The sequence below is a fragment of the Danaus plexippus genome, chromosome 7 (assembly GCF_018135715.1).
Source record: "Danaus plexippus chromosome 7, MEX_DaPlex, whole genome shotgun sequence".
Taxonomy (NCBI): domain Eukaryota; kingdom Metazoa; phylum Arthropoda; class Insecta; order Lepidoptera; family Nymphalidae; genus Danaus; species Danaus plexippus.
Genome location: NC_083541.1, coordinates 1,200,938 through 1,220,605, shown reverse-complemented (window position 1 = coordinate 1,220,605; position 19,668 = coordinate 1,200,938). Strand labels below are relative to the sequence as shown.

At 36.7% G+C, this 19,668-nt stretch overlaps 4 protein-coding genes across 9 annotated transcripts in view; 2 read left to right on the top strand and 2 right to left on the bottom strand.

The window, feature by feature from the left end:
* LOC116770497 (1-phosphatidylinositol 4,5-bisphosphate phosphodiesterase) overlaps window positions 1–2,819 on the top strand; it is a 42,992-nt gene extending 40,173 nt beyond the window's left edge. For 3 of the 4 annotated variants that reach the window (XM_061520840.1, XM_061520839.1, XM_061520841.1), the window contains exon 22: window positions 245–2,229. In XM_061520840.1, the coding sequence (XP_061376824.1) occupies window positions 245–313 (69 nt within the window). In that variant the 3' untranslated portion in view covers window positions 314–2,229. Of the gene's footprint in view, window positions 1–244; window positions 2,230–2,656 lie in introns of those variants that run through there. The other variant, XM_061520842.1, reaches the window with a different exon arrangement.
* Window positions 2,184–4,266, bottom strand: LOC116770835 (large ribosomal subunit protein bL33m). The gene is made up of 3 exons (XM_032662459.2): window positions 4,082–4,266; window positions 3,901–4,004; window positions 2,184–2,331 (listed from the first exon to the last, which is right to left on the bottom strand). The coding sequence occupies exons 1-3, from the start codon at window positions 4,120–4,122 to the stop codon at window positions 2,279–2,281; spliced, it is 198 nt and encodes a 65-aa protein (XP_032518350.2). The 5' UTR covers window positions 4,123–4,266; the 3' UTR covers window positions 2,184–2,278.
* A 424-nt stretch (window positions 4,267–4,690) lies between these two features.
* LOC116770714 (ELAV-like protein 1) lies at window positions 4,691–6,525 on the top strand. 2 transcript variants are annotated; one of them, XM_032662312.2, is made up of 2 exons: window positions 4,691–5,748; window positions 5,833–6,525. In XM_032662312.2, exons 1-2 carry the CDS (start codon window positions 5,001–5,003, stop codon window positions 6,132–6,134), a joined length of 1,050 nt encoding a protein of 349 aa, XP_032518203.1. In that variant the 5' UTR covers window positions 4,691–5,000; the 3' UTR covers window positions 6,135–6,525. The 2 variants fall into 2 exon arrangements, with proteins under 2 accessions (XP_032518203.1, XP_032518202.1); XM_032662311.2 differs by having other exon boundaries at window positions 4,694–6,525.
* A 4,860-nt stretch (window positions 6,526–11,385) lies between these two features.
* LOC116770827 (mitogen-activated protein kinase kinase kinase 11) overlaps window positions 11,386–19,668 on the bottom strand; it is a 30,024-nt gene continuing 21,741 nt past the window's right edge. Inside the window, exons 5-11 of one of the 2 annotated variants that reach the window (XM_061520927.1) lie at window positions 18,813–19,002; window positions 18,560–18,730; window positions 18,127–18,285; window positions 14,290–14,400; window positions 13,971–14,106; window positions 13,776–13,899; window positions 11,386–13,613 (exon numbers count right to left, since the gene is read on the bottom strand). In XM_061520927.1, coding sequence (XP_061376911.1) covers window positions 12,816–13,613; window positions 13,776–13,899; window positions 13,971–14,106; window positions 14,290–14,400; window positions 18,127–18,285; window positions 18,560–18,730; window positions 18,813–19,002 — 1,689 coding nt within the window. In that variant the 3' untranslated portion in view covers window positions 11,386–12,815. The remainder of the gene's footprint in view (window positions 13,614–13,775; window positions 13,900–13,970; window positions 14,107–14,289; window positions 14,401–18,126; window positions 18,286–18,559; window positions 18,731–18,812; window positions 19,003–19,668) is intronic. The other variant, XM_061520928.1, reaches the window with a different exon arrangement.

Below are 19,668 nucleotides of genomic sequence, written 5' to 3'. Positions count from 1 at the left end.
CGACTTTCCTACAAAAAGTTATATATATATAAGAGAATATATATAAAAGAATACAGAATAATTCCAAATGATCCAAAAATTATGTTAAACTTTGAAACCAAAGATTTTTAATTAATTTAAAATACTCTTTTATATATTTTTTTAATTCCCTCATCACTAAAAATTAAAAAAAAACCGTCACTTATTATGGCAACATTTTAATATTATTATATTTTTTTCTCAATACAAACATATTTTCGATCAGCTGATAGAAATGTACAAAATGGAGGCGACCGAGTTCGAGATGGCGAGTAAAACCGAATTCTTTGCATGAAAGTATCCTGACATCGCACCACTGTTAGAGGAATTGACTTCAAGTGAGTGCTAAGTGATCTCATTAGTGTTGTAGTATTATTATAATATTTATTATCGTCTTACATAGTTTTAAATGCATATTTTATTTGACATTAAAATTAACTAGTGTTGCCACACGTTGCATTCTAATTGCAACACCTATACTGGCAACTATGTACGGATGTATTAAAATATTAGTTTATAAAATGTTTGTATTCTTCTTATTTAATCAAAATGGTAATATGTTGAGAGTAATTAAGCTAGATTTTATTTTTTTCTTAATCATTCTTTGATCGGTTATATTTTACTTGCGAATTTTAAATTTGTGCATGTATTGGACAAAAAAATATGTTTCAATGTTATAGATATATTATCAATAATTTTATTCGGTGGTAGAATAAAATTATTATACAAAAGTTATTATTATTCATTTAGCGAATAAAACGGCAGAATTAATAAAGGATGCAAACATGAAAACTTTAGAACTATTGTTATTACGTTAAGTAGAAGTAAGAAATATGATTGTTATACCTATAATTATAAAGCCATTTTCAATTATACGCCAATTTAAAATTATAATTAATTTAATGCTATATACTTTTAAATATTAAAATCTTGTATTTATAATGTTTTAAATTTTAATAAATTTTTGAACGAAATAAAAAATATAAATTTTAATTTATTAAGTGTTCGTATTCGGCCTTCAAAATTATTACTATATTAATAATACATTATCGACGGGTTATTCAGATAAACAAGTTCTATTACATTATTTTATATAAGTTTGCATATTCGTATTTTAAAATATATTGTTATGCACTGTTTTTTCAAGTTTTCAATGTAAAATTTCCAACTTATCGATGTAGGGGGCGGTAGATTTTTCGACATAGATTTTAGGTGCATAGTGTTGCCATGTATTATATTCTAAACAGAAAAAAATCAAAAAAATATTTATATTCGTGTAACGAAAGTACTGTTTTTCATCAAATTTATGTATTAAGTGATAACCATGTCGTAAGTAACATAATGAAATGTAAAATTAGTTATAATAAAACGAATACTTATAAAATTATGACTGAAAATGAATCTTATACATTATTGTAACAATGTAACTTAGTAACGTTTTTTTATATATCTGTTGTTATACAATAAACAATAATATGTACCGTCAGCAAAAAAACAAAATCCAATAATATAGTTTGTTTTGCTGACTTTACTCTAGTTATTTTTGATAGTGGACCAATGACAATCTGTTAATCAAATGCCAAAGATCATCACTTAATTTAATTCACTGAAAAGTTTATAAAGAAAAATAATCATTATGAATAATTTAAATTATTTTTCATATTTAGTGCATAATAGAATAAGTACGTTTAGAAAATACAGTCTAGTCAATTTTATTAATAGTTTTAAATATTTTCTCATAGTTCGCAAACGGATTTATTTCTCTAGTGACTAAAACATTATTTATCTATATTTTTCATGTCATTTCATTTGAATTTGAATTTTTTCAACATTTTACGTAACTGTATTTATCTAAATTATTTGTTGAATTTGATTCAAGTTAGGGTAATGATAGTGAGAATATTTTTAAGCGTTTATTAAAATTAATATGAAATAAAAGTTTAATATGCAAAATGTTTGCACGTTTAAATTGTATTTTAACACTCACATTACTTGTGATTATGGTCTAACTCCTAGCACCAGAATAAGGAATTGATTCTCCGCTTCGGCTAAACCTGAAGCGTACACTAGGCAAAAGATTGAAACGTAAAGCATATATTCTAAATTTATTGTATTAAATCATGTTAATTATATTGTACTTAATAGGTAGCATGTATTGAAACACATTGTCACTGAAGATGTTTATTTAAATTAAATTACATTTTAAACAAAGTTGTCGTTTCACTACCCTATTACTATTTACATTAAATTGATTGATGGATTACTTCAGACTTCGTATTTTCTTCTTTTCTTTATATAAACTTTCTGCTTGAACTGAAAATATCAAAGAAATTTAATGCAATATAACAACGGAACGGTCATAAAATTTAAAAAAGATAAAATTACAAATAGATTTTGTGATTTTAAATAAGCTTTTAAGTAATGAGTTATGTTTTCCATGGATACATATGAACTTATACAACTACATCAAAACTGCAATTTTTTATTATCTTTGTCCATCTGTCTGTTGGTTTGGTCAAGATAATCTATAAAAAACTTGACTTATATCAGGAATTATTGATGCAGCTAGTGATGTCATAAGGTGTAACTTAGACTAGTTTCTAAATTTTATTTTTTATTGAAATGCAATTTCCTTAAGGTGGAGCGGTTTACATCAAGCCAGGATCTGATTAAGGATCCTTCAAGAAATGCACATCTCTAAGGGGCTCAGTATGTAGGTAAAGCTCTGTCGCCTCCAGATAGTCATAAATAAAACTCAAGAAATCATATTGTATATTAATACATTAAGATGAAACTCAACAGGCCTGTGATCACGGTTTTTGCCAAGGAACCGAAACATTGAGAGTATGTACATATAAAATAAATGTAATATGTCTGTAAATATTAGTTTTATTTAAATGAAAAACATTAAGGTGAAAATGTTTGAATATAGAATCTATTGACAGTCAAACTTTGTATGGAAAAGTGGATAAAGATTTCTTTTTTTTTCTAAAATATTTTTTTTAAACTTTTCATTCTAAAATATTTTTTTATGACGCCAAAGCTTGGCATAAATAACATCAGCTACATATGACTGATATACCCATTCAAATTGGACAAACCGTTTCTGAGATAAATGGGAACAAACAAAATGATAGAAGAAACTATACTAAAAGTTATCTTGCTGTATGTACTATTTATATATACATGTACATTTAGTTAAAAGCAGTTTTCATAATATTACAAACAGATGCATAAGTTTAATTTATTTGTATAATTGTAATTGTGAAGTTGTAGTGGCCTGGAGGTTAAAAGGCCTGCCTCTCATATGTGAGGGCGCGGGTTTGAAACCTGGCAAGTACCAATGTGATCTTTTCCGAATCATATGTATTTTCTAAGAGTATTTAGACACCACTGACGGACGGTGAAGAAAAACATCGTGAGAAAACCTGGTCTTATAATTTCAAATTATAACATTGAAATCGCCAGCCCGTCTTGAGCAAGTGTGGTGATTAATGCTCTAACCTTCTCCATGTGAGAGGAGGCCTTTGCTCAGCAGTGGGCTCCTATAGGCTGATGATGATGATTGTGATTGTAATAAAATCAAATAAAATGTTTGTTTATAGTAGATAAGAAAGCCAAAATAACTAGTATATATACTAGGTAGACAAAGTACTAGACATACCTTTAAAAAGAAGCAAATATTTTTGTAAATCAGAGCCAAACGTAATTTAATCCACACTCATTATATTTGCCACATTGTACAAATTATCTAAATGTATGCAATAATAAGACCGCTCGTTTTAATACGATTAAATTATAACATTATAAACCGTAGTGTTATGAATTCATATAACGAAAAGTAAAAATGTAGTTTACATTATATAAAATCTCGAAACTCACTGTAAGGATCAAAACGTATAACTTCCAATTTATCAGCCAATCGTTCTCTTATTTTGTTAAATTTGTGTCCAGAAACCATGCTCTCCATCAATACCATTATATACCTGAAATTATGTGAATTAATTGTTAATTGTACACAATACCTTGCATGTATTGTTAGATGTTTTATAAAAACACCTACTTGCTTTTAGTTTTTTTCAATAAAACATTAGTCAAGAACATGTTTAATCTATTATAATTCCAATTAAGATGAAGTATTCGCGCATATAAATTTAATTTTTAATTGTTAATTTTATAGGAGTTTTTATAATATAGGTTTCAATATTATAGTTTTCATAACCTTAAAGGTATAATAAATAATAATGTCAAATGTCTATTGTGAACTGTCATAAAATATATGCCATTTTATTATAAAAATTATTTTTATATTTTATAAATACTAAGATTATGTAGATAATACATTTTGCTTTTTTTCACCTTATTTCTCTTTAAGCAAGACTATATTATTTTTTATAATAAATCCATAAGTATATTTCTATAAAAGCAGTAATTTTCAAAATAATTTATAATAAAATATTTTTTTCAATGCGAAATATCTTATAGAATAATGTCCATTCAAATAATTAATATTTAAAACACATACATTATACTTTAAAACAGATCTAGTATAAATGTTTCACCATAGACGATGTATTCTAAATTGAATGGTGCCACGTAAAAAATAAAATTCGAATTTTGACAATAATTGCTGTACGTGTATTTTTAAAATAATATAATAAAAGAAATAAGTTTAGAATCAGTACAGTAATGCACGTTGATTCGTTCATATCAATTTATAAAAATAGATAAGAGTATTGAAGGTTCAATGCGGCTTGAAATTACAGAATATTGTTCTGGTAACATTCCAAAAACAAACTCGTTCATGTGTCGTGTGATGATGAACTTGTGAACCGGCGTTGCTGTTGGCGTTTTGTACGATTTAGGTTTTTTTGTGTTGGTTCTTTGTTCGTATTATTTTGCAAATGAAATAACCAATATATTTCTGTGTGAGTTTTATTAGAGTTTTGTTTGTCGTAGTGTAGTTCGTTAAATAAAGAACAATGATAAAAAACGATATGAACATGGAGAATGGCGGCGGCGACGCTAATTCCAATGTGTCACCCACCAAACTTATGGTAAACTATATTCCAGAATTGATGACGCGAGATATGATGTATGCCCTCTTCTCCGCCATGGGTAAAATAGAAAGCTGTAAATTAATAGCAAATAGAGGATACGGATTCGTAGAGTACGAGAAACACGAGGACGCCGAGAAGGCGCGAGCCGCATTCAACGGCCTGTTGATGCAGGGCAAGACATTAAAGGTGTCCTTCGCGCTTCTGAACCCCGAGAACAAGGTCAGCCACAAACCGGACACAGAGTCGAATCTTTATATAAGTAATCTACCTCCAGACATGACACTAGAGCGGTTAAACATGTTATTCGGTCAGTTCGGAAACATAACTAACAGTCGGGTGTCACAAGGTATCGGATTCGTGTGCTACGAGACGCGGCAGCAGGCTGAGGACGCGATAACGCACATGAACGGTCAGTCACCGATTCCTGGCGCGGGCGCCATCGTGGTGAAGTTCGCCAACAAACCCAGCGCCAACAAGAACGCCCCGCGGCCCATTCAGAGGGTTGGCGTGAGCGCGGCGCCGCTGGCCTACAACGGGGCGGCGGCCGTGTTCAACGGTTCCACGCCGGCCTTCAACGGCACCAACCTGAGCGCGTTCGGAGCGCGGCCCGCCACCGCGTTCGCACCCGGCTTCCCGCAGGCGTCGCCGCCGCCTCTGCTGCCGTCCCCGGGTAAGGCACTGCCCTTCATCAACAAGGGCCAGCAGCGCTTCAACCCCATGGCTGCCACTAACCACAGTCCGTTACCGTTGTTAGGCGCCCCGGCCAGTCCGGTGCCGCTGCTGGGCGCCCCGGCCGCCCCTCAGACCACGGTGTACGTTTACAACGTGGGCGAGGATACCGAGGAACTGGCGCTCTGGCAACTGTTCGGTCCCTACGGTGCCATAGACTCCATTAAAGTGATCAAGGATCCCGAGACGAAGAAAAATAAGGGGTTCGCGTTCGTTAACATGCGGGAGTACGACGAGGCCGCTATGGCCATCCAAGCTCTGAACGGATACACGCTCAACGGCCAGGTCCTCTCGGTTAGCTTTAAGACTCAGAAGAGAAGTAATTAGTCGACGGTCGTTTCGAACGCCGTCTGGTTTGTGATCGTCCCGGGGCCGAAAGTTTTCATTCCAAACTCTAAAATATTTTTGTAGTCGAGACGCGAGATCCTCTATGTGCATTTCAGATTAGTCGCATAAGTATTTTTGTAAGATTTAATATAGTTTTATACCGGCGAGAGCACGACATGACTACCAGTGAGTTGAGTTGCTTAACGATATATCCTATATGTGTACTTTTATCGTATGATATGGTATTATATATTACTGTTAGTATGTATGTGTCGGTGGCGCGGGGCCCGCCTGCCAGCCCCACAGTCGCCTCCCTCCTCCAGGTATTTTTATTTTGTGTAAACAACCATTGTATGTTTTGAATCTTTAATAAATTTCATGTTTAAATAGAGTGTATTGTATATTTCTCTATTTTTTCTATATACAACGTTCCTCGTCCTATCCTTATTTACTTATAATACATATACGTATCCATAATAAATATTAATATCTGTGGCAGTAGTGATAACTTGTACATAATATTTTTGTATTGTGTTTATTGTCAGCAACTCGGCTGTAAACTGCTTGAATATTGCATGTTGTGTAGTTGAGAACAGATATGAGTTTTTATTTGTTTATATTCGCACAGGTTTATGGCCTCTATTATTATATTTACCAGACATATATCGTTAGCTACGTATTATGATATATCGAACGACGAGAAGCGCGGCGCGGGCGGTTCGAGTCTAAACAACCAACCTGTAAAACCTATACATTGAATGATGTTTCCATGTTGAGATTATAAGTTCAATAAGTGATGTGTTATATGTTATGATACCGTCTCGGCTGTAGTCGTGCGTCCACCGGCCGTAGGGATCCGTACGATGCGATCGAAGTGGTCCAAAGCTAAAAGTTAAGTGATCTATACTGCCACGTTAAGAATACGCCTAGTTTAGTGTACAACCCCTCGATAACGGAATGAAAAATTGAGAAAGTAGAAAGTGACGGATGACATACAGATGGTGAGTAATACATGTTATACATAATTCCATAGTAATTAATTAGCTTTCATATTATATGTTATGTTTGAAGAAAAGTTTCGGACCTATGTAATGAGCGTGCAGGACGTTGAGTTTGTGATAACTCTGGTTAACCGTCTGTTATCAAGTTAGTATTGATTTTGCTCGGTAAAGTGCGATTGTCCGTCGAGGTGCTTGGAACTCTGCCCTTCTCAAGGGCACCGTCTCTATAAATATTTTCGTGGAGCGCGTGTCGACGACCTCACGCGTCATTCGACACATACACTGTCGCATAAATTATACTTACTTTATATATCATTTAAAAAATATTTTATTCGTTCTAAGTTCACTGTATAAAAAATATATATATTATTTTATAGTTTTAAACTGTCTTTAGTCGTTTTACATTATTTGGATTTTTTAATGGAATGTAAGTCGCCTGAGGTGCTTAACTAATGACAATTGAAAGCCAAATTTTTTATATCGATAATTAATCTGTCCCTCTATCGAGTCGTCGTTTTGCGGAAACCGCGAATATGGATGATTGGTTTGTTAAAAACATTTTTTATTTGTAAAATAAAAAAAATATTTTAATACTTTTCTAACTAATATAATTAAGCTTAGATGATAGGTTCTCTCGAAAGTTTCTTATATTCTATAAAGCGTATGAAATCTTTAAATTGTTTAACTGCCGATGCAAGATGTTGAATAGAATTCACTCGGTGGGAAGTACTTCCGCAATCTTATTTGGTATTATATTTGAGCTAAATCGTAGCAAGTTATCAATTTTTGCCAATTATTATTGTAACTAAGTATATTTATACTGACTTCACTATAACTATATGATATGTAGTCTCTATGTATGTATAATCACATATATTATAATTTATGTTAAGCAAATTTGTTAGGTATGTGCTGGCTACGCCTATATATAATTAATTATAAGTAATTTATATGTATTTTCTTATGTGTGCTAAATCTGTTTTAATATATGTATTTAATACTAAAAATGTATTTTATTATTCTGGTTTTAAATTATGATAATGAATCCGAACTTCGAGTCAAGTCTCTTAGTAATATAAATCGGTTGTTTTAAATCCTGTAGCCTCGAGATAATGATTCCATCCTGTGTGCTTAAAACAGACATCAATTAATACATTGACTTTTCTAAATCATTAAAGACAGTGAACGCGAGGCGACGTCCGTTACTCCAAGGCATTAACCGTTTTATAAAGTTAATGTCGGCCGAATGCCATTATAATCGCACGTCTCACACGTCAGTGAGGCAATATTTTCTTTACATACGATGTTTGTCGGTTTTCCTCGCAGTTATACAGAACTAACCTCGGCCAATATCATTCGTGATAGCTAACCAATGACCTATTACGTGACGTAAAGACGTTAACTGTCGCGTTTTTGATAAAAACCTTATATTAAATGTACATAGTAATTCAAAAGCATTGTAGTCGGAAAAACATGTTTAAATCATATTGTTACATTCGCAATTGTTTCGACGTTATACTATTAAACAGCTTTCAGTACTGTCCGTTTGTAATTTAACGTACTTAGTCTAATATCCGAGCCGAGAGATATAAGAGACGTAATATTTTATGCCACAAATCAGAACAGAGAACACAAAAGTATACTATCTTTAGATATAATCATGTTAATATTTCGGGGTTTATTGTAGTCTCGAGGGGAATTAGTCTGACTCAGTCGTCTGCTAGGCCGCATTTATAATAAAATCAATATATTTAATCCCATCGACCAAGAAGGCGCTTCTCAAAAGTATAAGAACTCGCTATTGTGTGATGTTTGATATTAGTGTTTAACACGGGAAGGAATTTTATATTATAATAATTTAATGATATTAAATATCATTACACTCGTCCGAGACACAAAACTTTATATTAAAATGAATTCAAATCTCCAAGGTTAATTGAAGTCCTATTCGAATAATGGAAATGATTTGTTATTTTTTGTTAATATTCTTCATTAATATTCATGTAACTTGTTTGTAAAGTTTAAAGTCTGAGTGGAGCGAGTGAGAATTGTAGTTTTTCTGGCAATTTTCAGTACACGAATAGAGGAACAGAGCGCAGACAAAATCCATAACGCCCGTCGGGGTTTGAACCGCTCGAAAACATGTTTACTATGAAAGATAAACTCTCCACTTATTTGAATGTGAGAGAATTAACGTTCCCGCCTTAGTCTTTATCGTGGTTCAGGGATCATATCAGTAAGTGTTATCACCGGTATAACAGACCTCGATAAATGAGGTATTCCGTTTTGTTACAAACTTACCAAATCTCATGACCCGAACCAATACATAGTTATTTGGATTTTTGTAGAATTGACAAAATTACTTCTATTGGCACAGAGGTAAAGCACAAACGTTGTACAAATATCCTAACAAAATGTTTGTCTTAAAATTCATGTCGAGACCTCGTTTTAAATTACAAAATGCACGATGATCTATAGAGGCTATTGTAAAAAGTATGAAGTCCCTTTAATTAGTATCTACTGTTCCCGACTTACCCTTCCTGTTGGTTATTTAAGGGATTCCCTGTATAGATTGACGTGCTGCCAAAGTATACGGACATTTTATTAGTTAAACCGGTTGCGATGAGTAAGCAATAAACTAACATACTGGGATCATTTAACGAGTGATGTCCACATTCACAATCACATTTCGTTTATCTTATACATGGTCAGTGTGGTAATTATATTCTCTTGCATTGTTGCTTTGTTTTTTATGCATATGTTTGGTTGCTAACTGCCGATAGTCTTTATATATCTCAGCGTCACCTGGACAGGGCATGCGAGCTGTTTCGTATTCCTAAAGACGTCGACACCCGTCATGTTGTATGCTGTCGTAATGTTAATGAATACATAATAATTGTATAGGGAAGCCTCAGAAGTTCCGACAAAAATGTATGAGTGTTTATTGTGTGTGTTGTTATTAATTATATACGATATAATCTTTATCTAATTAAGATGATGCGGAGGAATCGATAACTGATCTTGTAATGTTATTAGTTTTTACATTCCTATGACATTAAATATTTGTGTTGTCTATATTCGATGTCCTTCTGAAGGCCCGCCTGCCGTTGACTGACAAGTGTCTAGCGTTTAGTGAATCATCACTGTAATAGCGAAAGACCCTGAATATATCAGTTTGAGATTGCTCGCCGGCTATGAGCCAAAACGTGGAGATAAGGATGAATTAAAAAGATTAAAATGACAAACATCGGCAGCGACTCATAGGGCTTGTGGTATATTTGTATTTCCTTTGAATTAATTAAAAATAATTTATTAGTGTTTCCACGGCGTTGAATGTAACACAAACTTTATCTGAGAAATTACGTTACATTCGGAAAATTAATTCCCGCTCGAGCGGTATTCCTGGCCGGACGCCAGTGACGCTGGGCTGTGCGCGTTATTCATATTTGTGTGATGCTTTGTCTATTTTTTGCAATATTTATGAATTGTTCCACGTGTAGGGAGCTGTTGATTTACTGTACATTTGTTAAACGTAAATTTTAATAACTTTTCTAAGCTTTAAAACGAAATTGGCAATGACGGGATTATACTAAGTATATCAGCGTATGGTCACATTTATACACCGTATTGCATTTAAACTGCATTTTCACTAGTCACATAGTCTTATTTTGTGCGTGTTTAGAAGTAAGCTACATATGTTTAGTTTTAACGTACATATTGTTTAATGATTGTGATATTTCCGATGGTTTTCATCGCATAGAAGTAAGGTTTGGTTTTGAACCAGAATTATATTAAAAAATTTAAAACAATTGGATGAATCTCAGGGTTGAAAATTGGATGTTAGGAATAAAGTCGTGACCATTTTTATATTTTAAAATTAGGAAAACGATAATCATGTCCTTTGTGTCCTGATAATGTAACATGTTGAAGACTGTCCGTTTCCCACGAACATTGTAATCTAAGTTATGGAAGCTGTAAAATAGTTATTAAGGACACGAGTATTAATATTTATATTTACATGCACGGAACAGTATTTTAGACATCCGGAATACAATAAATTGTTTTTGTATTAATTGTGTTGTTTTCTTTGTCAACGATATTAATTTAATTCATAAAACCCATTGAAGTAAAAATGTAGAAATCCAACTTCCTTTACCTGAGACGTGCTCGTCTCTTCACCCAACTGTCCCAGAAACATATTTCGTATTTATTATCGACCAAGATGTGTTCGGGTTATAAATAACAAGACATTGTAAAAAGCTTAATCTATTTTTTATTTGTCGGTTTAACGTACATACTTAAGGCATCATCCGAACCCCGCTGTTGGCACACAGAACCATCTATAAACCATCCACTGAGCATAATATCACGACCAGAAGCGACATGGAATGTACCGGTTCATACAAAACAATGGAATGCCGAATCATCCGCAGACAGACGCGTGTCCCGATAAAATAAATAAAAATATTCAAGACTAGAGGTTTTAAGTACTTGCGCCGTGAATTGTATATACAGGAAGCTGTCACGGCTCGAACGAGTCGGTCCCCAGTTCCTCGAAAGATTCCTAACACCGATACTGTATAGGACGATAGGAAGATACATTCACGACGACCGATAATAAATGATAAATACAATAATAATAAAAAGAATGGACGCAAAAAATTACAAGTTATTGCACGTTGAGAAAACGAACACATGCAGCATACAGCGCGTACTGGCCTGGCCTACAACCCGGTGATCAATACATTCAAAAACCACATCTCATACAAAATGTCTTAAAACCGTTCCTTCAGACTTTAGGCACTGGTTTCGCTAATAATATCAAAGCTAATATTAATTTCGATATACCCCTTATTATAATTCCGCCCTCGCCGCCTCCCGCTCGGAGAGGTCGGCTCCGGGATATAAATATTTTAGTTCCGAGTACATAAAGCGTAATATCAGTTAACCTGGATATGCAACAATTCTCAGATATATGAAGAGGACTAGTCACAAGGTCCGACGCTCCGGCTGATATAAAAGCTGCCTACTGACTACAGTTACACGATATTCTGTAAAAATATCTCATTTTTTTTATATTTTTGTACAAAATGCATACAATTTAATTAATACGATTTACATATTGTTAATTCAAATATACACAGAACGTTGTCGACTTCTTACTTATTAGAACACCTTAAAACACATTTGTACTATTTATATGTCAACAGAATGTAAAAAAACAAAAAAAAAAAGTAATCACTATATCAAAAATAAATGCCAGTTAAATAAAAAAGCTTATACAGGTCGTGCATATTTACATTTGTACAGGTATTTACTTTGTGCCTACGTCGCCGACTCTACACGAAACACCCTGAATAACCACTCTAAAGAAATCCATTAAAACGAGTCTACAGTTTAATCTCAATAAGACGTCACAGTCGCTCTATTGCGTTATATATATTTTACACTACAGTCCAATACGTCGCGATTACAGCTAACAAGTTAATACCTCGCGAGCAGATTACAGATAGGTCCATTAGAACTATTACATCCGAGTCGCCGCATTTTACAAATATACAAATACTACATAAATATGAACACAAGTTTATGTCGACCGATCCGTCACGTAACAGAGGGCGCTGTAAGGCCGAGTTCGCACTGTGCATCACACGAGGTAGTGTCTGAAGGCGGCGCGTGGCTACGAGCGCCGCGCGTCCGGACTGAACCTAACGCGCGCGGAGCCGGCCGACTCGCGGGCCGAGGCGTACGAGCTGTCGGTCTCGCTCAGGCTGTCCGGCGGCGTGGGGTTGGGGGAACCCCCGCCGGAGCTGCTCGAGCCCTTCTTGTACTTCTTCAGACTGGACCGAAGCTTCGTCGGCTCCAAGCCGAGGATGGCGGGCCGTTCCGTCTCCGGTTCCGGTCGGTAGTAGTCCCGCGGGAGCGAGTAGTCGCTGGACTTCCTCGGGTACTCCTTCTGCGGGGTCCGGTACTCGTCCCTCCTGTCCTTGGGGTATTTCTCCCGGTACTGTCTGGAAGGGGAGAACTCCTCAGGATGGGAGTTCGTCGCCGAGGAGTTGGAAGGTGTCCGTCTGTGTGCGAGGTAGGGCGGGCGGAACTCCGGCGAGTCTCTGTACTCGAAGGAGCACTCGTCGTATCCGTAGTAGGGGTGCTTCACGACGTAGTCCGCGGTCCTATCGTACGCGTACGGCTCTGCGCGGTAGTAGTAGTCCTGTATGCGTTCCTGCGATGCGGACGACGGCTGGAAGTTCTCCCTGTAGTTGTGGTAGAGGTCTGCGAGGTGGTCGGAGGTGGTGGAGGAGGTCCTGCGCGGCGAGGGCGTGGGTTGAGTGGAGGTGTAGTTGGTGCCCAGGCCCGAGGTCCCGGAGAGAGGCTGCGCGGAGTGCGCGTACCCTGACGATGACGACGGATGAGCGTAGTGCGTAGGGGAGTCCGTAAACCGGATCGGCTTCTGCTCCTCCGCTTGAAGACTAGATATCTGGAATGTTGTATTATATCCAAGGTTATATCTTAGTATAGAGGTGAATGATATTTACGTCCCCAATGCAGATCTGCTTGGAGCAGATTTCTGAATGGAGAAAGCTATACCATTTCTAAACAGCAGATTATCTATGGAAATGAGCAAAAAAAGTCTACTAACCGGTGAGCCGGTGATAGCGTTAAGTGGCGCCCGCAAATGTCTCGTGGGTCCGTGGTACGTGTTGTGGGCGAAGCCGAAGCCTTCGTAGATCGAGGTGCCTATGACTTCCGTCTCTAATTCCGGCCTGAAATTAAAAATATCTAATAAGTAACATAATCTCTTAATAAAATTTATCATAAGTTAGTAAATACTCACTTATGCGGTTGTAGCGTGGGATGTAATGGACTGACGTTCGACACTCTTACATCGTACCCGGCGGCCACACCGCCCAGGAGAGCTGCCATATTGTATAAAACTAGTTCAATTATACTAGGTTTCTTGTATTTGTATCCTGGAATATAATGATGAGCTACTTTACTATATATCCTAGACATTGATCGAGGTGGACACCGCATTCAAATATATTACGATAAGTATCAGTACGGAGCACAGTCAAGATGTAGTATATATATATATATATATATATATATATATATATATATATATATAAATGATACGAGATAGTACCGCTCACCTTCAGTGCTGTATAGTGTCGGCATCGGTATAGTGTGTCTAGAAGAGGTACTCAAAGGAAACTCCGGGCCCCAGTCGTCCGGGCTGAAGTCTGCGTAAGGGAGAAAACAACCTACGTGAATAAAAAACATACTTTAGTGAGTACACCGACAGCGTCCACAGAGGTCGTGATCACATATCGAAGCAATTTTATTATTTATAACATATAGCTCCTCGGAAACCATGATTACATACGAACGTGTGAGGTCCAACTTGAATTAATGTAAGCGACTCGTATAAGAACTTATTCTTGACAAATCTATGACTCCGTCACAGTCGAGCTTACGTAATGATTTGGTCACATGAACAATTCCCAGAACACCAAATAATCAGTGGAACACCTCGATGGCCATTCAGAATAACTTATTATACAAACGTGATCCAAACAATGGAAGGAGTGACTACCAACTATATAATATATATGACAATAATATCGAAAGGAGTGGATACCATGCAGTCGTGAGAAGTGAACTATACATGCCAAACAGTTCATGTCAGATAAGAAGCAACATAAAAAGCAAAACAAATGAAAAATCAATCTATATACTTACTTATGCAAATAAACTTGTCATGGCACTGGCACGTTTTAATATTGTTATTAATTAATATCGCTCGTATCTCGAGACTTTCCTCCCCAGTTACAGCTCGTATGAGAAGCTAAAGCCGGATATTTTTTTTAATATTCCTTCATTCCGTCGTCTACCGTCACCATTTCTTTCGTCTCGTTTATTTTTATTTAACTTTCCGAATGTTAGGGGTTCTGTTAGTAGCTATTGATTAGTAGACCCATGTTAAAAGAATACACCAGCATCGATTTTATGGAAAAGGTTTATTTGATATATAAAAAAAATACTAATTATAATATCTAGAACCAGATCACCAGATTGTTTGTGCTGCTCGTGACAGCTTACATCGGAGCCTCTTTATTGTATCCACCACCAACATTGTTACAGCGAGAGATTTATTGTCTTATTTTGTACTATTTTATTCCACCTACTCTATACAGTATGAGAAGTCTACATGACCGTATGAGCCGGTCCCTCGCGGTCTCTACTCATTGCTCATCACATGGACTTCCGTACGTCGATATTAGACTATTGTAAACATTTGAAAGCGTGCCGTTGACATGGTGATAGACGAAGCGAATTATCATATGGACTAAAAAATAAGTAAGTACGACAGATACATATATATTTATATTCACTTTTACTTTATCGTAGCGTAACTATGAACTGAGAAGCATGCATAGCACTTATAAACAAAAAATAAAATAAAAAAAAAACAGGCTGGAAGCAAACAAATGCTTACAATTTACAAAAAAAAAAAAAAAAAATTCAAAAAGTACATTCAGATAAAAAACAAAAATTATACGATTCGTTACTACATAAATTATGCTACAGTAAAAAAAACAACTCACAAATACAAATCATTATCACACAATCTCCTAAAACGAACTTAAAATATGCATAGAATTAAAGATAATATAAAGAAAAACTAAATTATCTGCCATTTAATTAATAAAAATGTATCTTTTATTGCTTTGTGACGCGATTCTAGAATAGAACAAGCTAAAGGATCAATCAGTCACGGCGAGTCTATATATTGTGAAGTACTTACAAGGATATGACAGATTATCTTGAGACGTTCCTTTAGAGCAGCGAGGAGACGGGGGAAGAAAAATAAATGTTTACCATCAATTCCATCGTAAAAGGACAAACATTACCGACTACTTATCACTAATATGTATATATTTATTTTTTTGTTTATTTTCATTGCATTTTCTGTGACGTCACTACCCCTTTACAAGGATCCGCGTTGGCAAGATTACGTTATGTCCACTGTATTTATTTTAATAAAAATCACTCGCATCAGAAACATCGGATATCAGATACACGGTTCAGGGTTACCGAATATGAACACAGTATTTTAAACGTATTTTAAACTACTCATAGTATCGAATACAACCTTACAGCTAGTGAGATAAATGCGAACAAATTCATACACCTTACAAACTACTACTTCCTGATATCTGTGAACAGATTGTCGCGGACCACATCCGCACGTCCCCGAGCCGCTGACGCGACGCTGTCGGAGACGCGGTCCGCGGGCAGCGAGTCAGTAACACTGCCCTTATAACTAACTCGACCTAGCTAACCTAACAAATATAAGTCTTTTTTTATTTTTTTTTCGTCCTACTTAACTAAACTTAACATAAGCATTCAAATCCGGGAAACTTTACTATATACATGTGAGTGTTGGGGACGAGCTCCGTTTCGTATATTATGGATATTATGGATCCAGAAAAAAATATGGCAGACGTTTTGAAATGCAAACACGGAATGTCATTACGGGATATGTATTTAATATGGCAACACATTTGTACGGTCGGCGTGCGCGAGCCTCGGTGGCTCTATGAGGACAACCTACACACCCTGTATAATGTATGTCTAAACTTCGAGTCGTGTTTATTTTATTAGCGTTTGTCACTCGTCCCGGAGCAGCTCGGCGGTGTCGGGCGCGAGGTTGCCGGTCCCCGCCAGCAGCCCCGCCAGGCTGTTGGAGCGGATGCTCTTGAGGAAGGTCTTCTTCTCCTTCCTGTTCTGCGGCGCGTCGAACACCGTGTCGTAGTGGTGGGGCAGCTCGGGCGTGAACATGGGACACATAAAGAACTTGTTCCTCCTGGGCTCGGCGTCGAGCAGGTCGTCGTGACTGCCCGACCTCTTCTTCGCTATCTCGGCCTTGGGCGCGCGTACTTGTGATTTCGACTTGCGCGGTTTGCGCTTCGTTTCCTCGATCGCGTTTATCGTTATAAGCCCTGCCGCGGTTTCCATTTAAAATTTGTTATACTGTTGCGTTACTCCAATACAATATTGTTGACTGAGCGTACGTTACATCGCAACACAAACCATTCAACTTGTAACAAACAGACATACTCTTAAACATCCCGCGTACATTTATTTACTATACACCTAATATGTTATGTATACCAGAATACATTCTGTAGAGTGATTACATTTTACGTAGACTGTTGTGGCAATGTGTATCATACCAAAATAATAATCAGAAAAGTTATATCATATTTCACTTTGAAGTGAGACATTATTCAAAATATAGCTATAACGTCATAACATGATTATTGTAAGATATATTATATAATTTAACAAATAAACAGTAAGACAGTGAAGATGTCATAAGTGTACTAGTATGTGTGGGGAGAGTGTCTCGGTAGTTGTGCGTGTAGAGTGTGTCGGTACTAGTATGTGTCGTGAGAGTGTGTCGACACTTGTGTGTGTAGTGTGGCGGTATTAGTATCGGGTGTAGAGTGTGTCGGTACTAGTATGTGTGGGCAAAGTGTCTGGATACTTGTGTGTGTAGAGTGTATCGGTACTAGTATGTGTGGGAAAAGTGTCTGGATACTTGTGTGTGTAGAGTGTATCGGTACTAGTATGTGTGGGCAAAGTGTCTGGATACTTGTGTGTGTAGAGTGTGTCGGTACTAGTATGTGTGGGCAAAGTGTCTGGATACTTGTGTGTGTAGAGTGTATCGGTACTAGTATGTGTGGGCAAAGTGTCTGGATACTTGTGTGTGTAGAGTGTGTCGGTACTAGTATGTGTGGGCAGAGTGTGGCGGTACTTGTGTGTGTAGAGTGTGTCGGTACTAGTATGTGTGGGCAGAGTGTGGCGGTACTTGTGTGTGTGGAGAGAGTGTCTCGGTACTTGTGTGTGCAGAGTCTGTCGGTACTAGTGTGTGTGTAGGTAGAGTGTGTCGATACTAGCAAGTGTAATGTGTTCGTGTGTACCTGGATGAGGCGCGCGAGGTGCGTGCGGTGGTAGATGCGGGGCAGATGTGGATGGTCGGTGGGCGCGAGGTCTGAGCGCCGGCAGCGGTAGATGTGCTCGAGCCCGTTGGTGACCCGTCGATGGACCCCAAGTTTTCCCTTTCACTCCGTCCGCTGGCACTGGGACACACAAAACAATTACACTTAAAGAGATATTCCACGTCATCCAGCTTGTGTATGCTTTGAGCACTGTATTTCAAGAAAGTTTACTCGGTGTTACTGGAACACATTTATTATTTCCGAGTCAGCAATAGAAAAACAAGTCTGAAGGCTGGCATTAGTTTGAGTATGTTCTTTGAGGTTTAATAAGGAATTTGAGGAAATAGGGCTTTCAATAATATTATTGACTACAACCACTATCACACATTTTTTCAAGGTCTATCGTAGTACTTACAAACGATGGGTCTCATAATGGCTGGCGACCCTGGCGGCGTGTCCTTGGCGACTGCCACAAGTTGTTTAACACTCGACTCGTCGTCCGACTGCCGAACTGTTAACGTGTGCCTAAAGTCCAGTGGAGATGAGATCGTGTCCTTTTTCAGTAACTTCATCTTGTGAAATTTGCCTGCAAAAATTATTAAAGTGTTTATGGACGTGTGATTTTTTTAAATATATTACATTATGCTATTGAATTTAATAATTCTCACCCTTTCTCTTGTTGGGCTGCGGCGGTTGTGTATGCGACATGTTACTGGCCACTATCAGTATGTGTAATTCCCTGGCGGCCAGGTCTATTTCCCTCATCTCCAATTCCCTCTCTTTCTGCGCAAGATTCTGTTCCATCAACCGCTGCTGAAGCTGAGCTCTGGTTAGCTCCTCCTCTCTACAACGAAGTTCCTACACAAGTAAATGTAACATTAACACCAGTCAGATACTTGTCGGTCGTGTTATGTCAAATAAATCCCTAAAATGGCCCATACCATACAAATATAGAGCCAAAAAGAGTTGTAATTATATAATGTGTAGCACATTTCCCTGTATTACAAAGGATTCTGTTGAGACAACACGACACAGGTGAGCAGAGTTATGATCTCATTAATTAGGTAAATTAACAGAAACCTAAAATTAAAAACTAAGTTAGAAAATATAAAGAATCAAAGGGTGATAAATTAAAAAAAAAACTCTATTCAAAAGGATTCCGGATGTTAAACGAAGCTCTAAAACGGCAAAATATAAAATAAAAGTTGTCAACCATAACGAAGCATACAGCGCAAACGCAAAGTAACCCAAGGTTTACATAAACACTAACCTCCTCTATGGTTTTGCATTCCTGCAAGCGTATGGAAAACAACACCCATATTAATAATATCAATGTATCATAACATTATGTCAGCTCGTACCGGTCGGGTACTCGCTGGCGTTTCTTACAAAGGAAACAAAATCATTTTTATTACAAAACGAATCGTCCAAACTACTCACATTTCAAACGACATGCCTTCAGTCTAATCTATTCTAAAGCATATGTCAGTGAAAGAGACAAGTCAATTTAAAACTAGTTTACTC

Coding starts and splice junctions, on each gene's coding strand:
- LOC116770835 (XM_032662459.2), bottom strand. CDS start 4,122: ATGTTCTTGACTAATGTTTTATTGAAAAAAACTAAAAGCAA. Junction 4,005..4,081: donor TTGAAAAAAACTAAAAGCAA/GTAGGTGTTTTT, acceptor ACATAATTTCAG/GTATATAATGGTATTGATGG. Junction 2,332..3,900: donor TATACGTTTTGATCCTTACA/GTGAGTTTCGAG, acceptor TGATATTTTCAG/TTCAAGCAGAAAGTTTATAT.
- LOC116770714 (XM_032662311.2), top strand. CDS start 5,001: ATGATAAAAAACGATATGAACATGGAGAATGGCGGCGGCGACGCTAAT.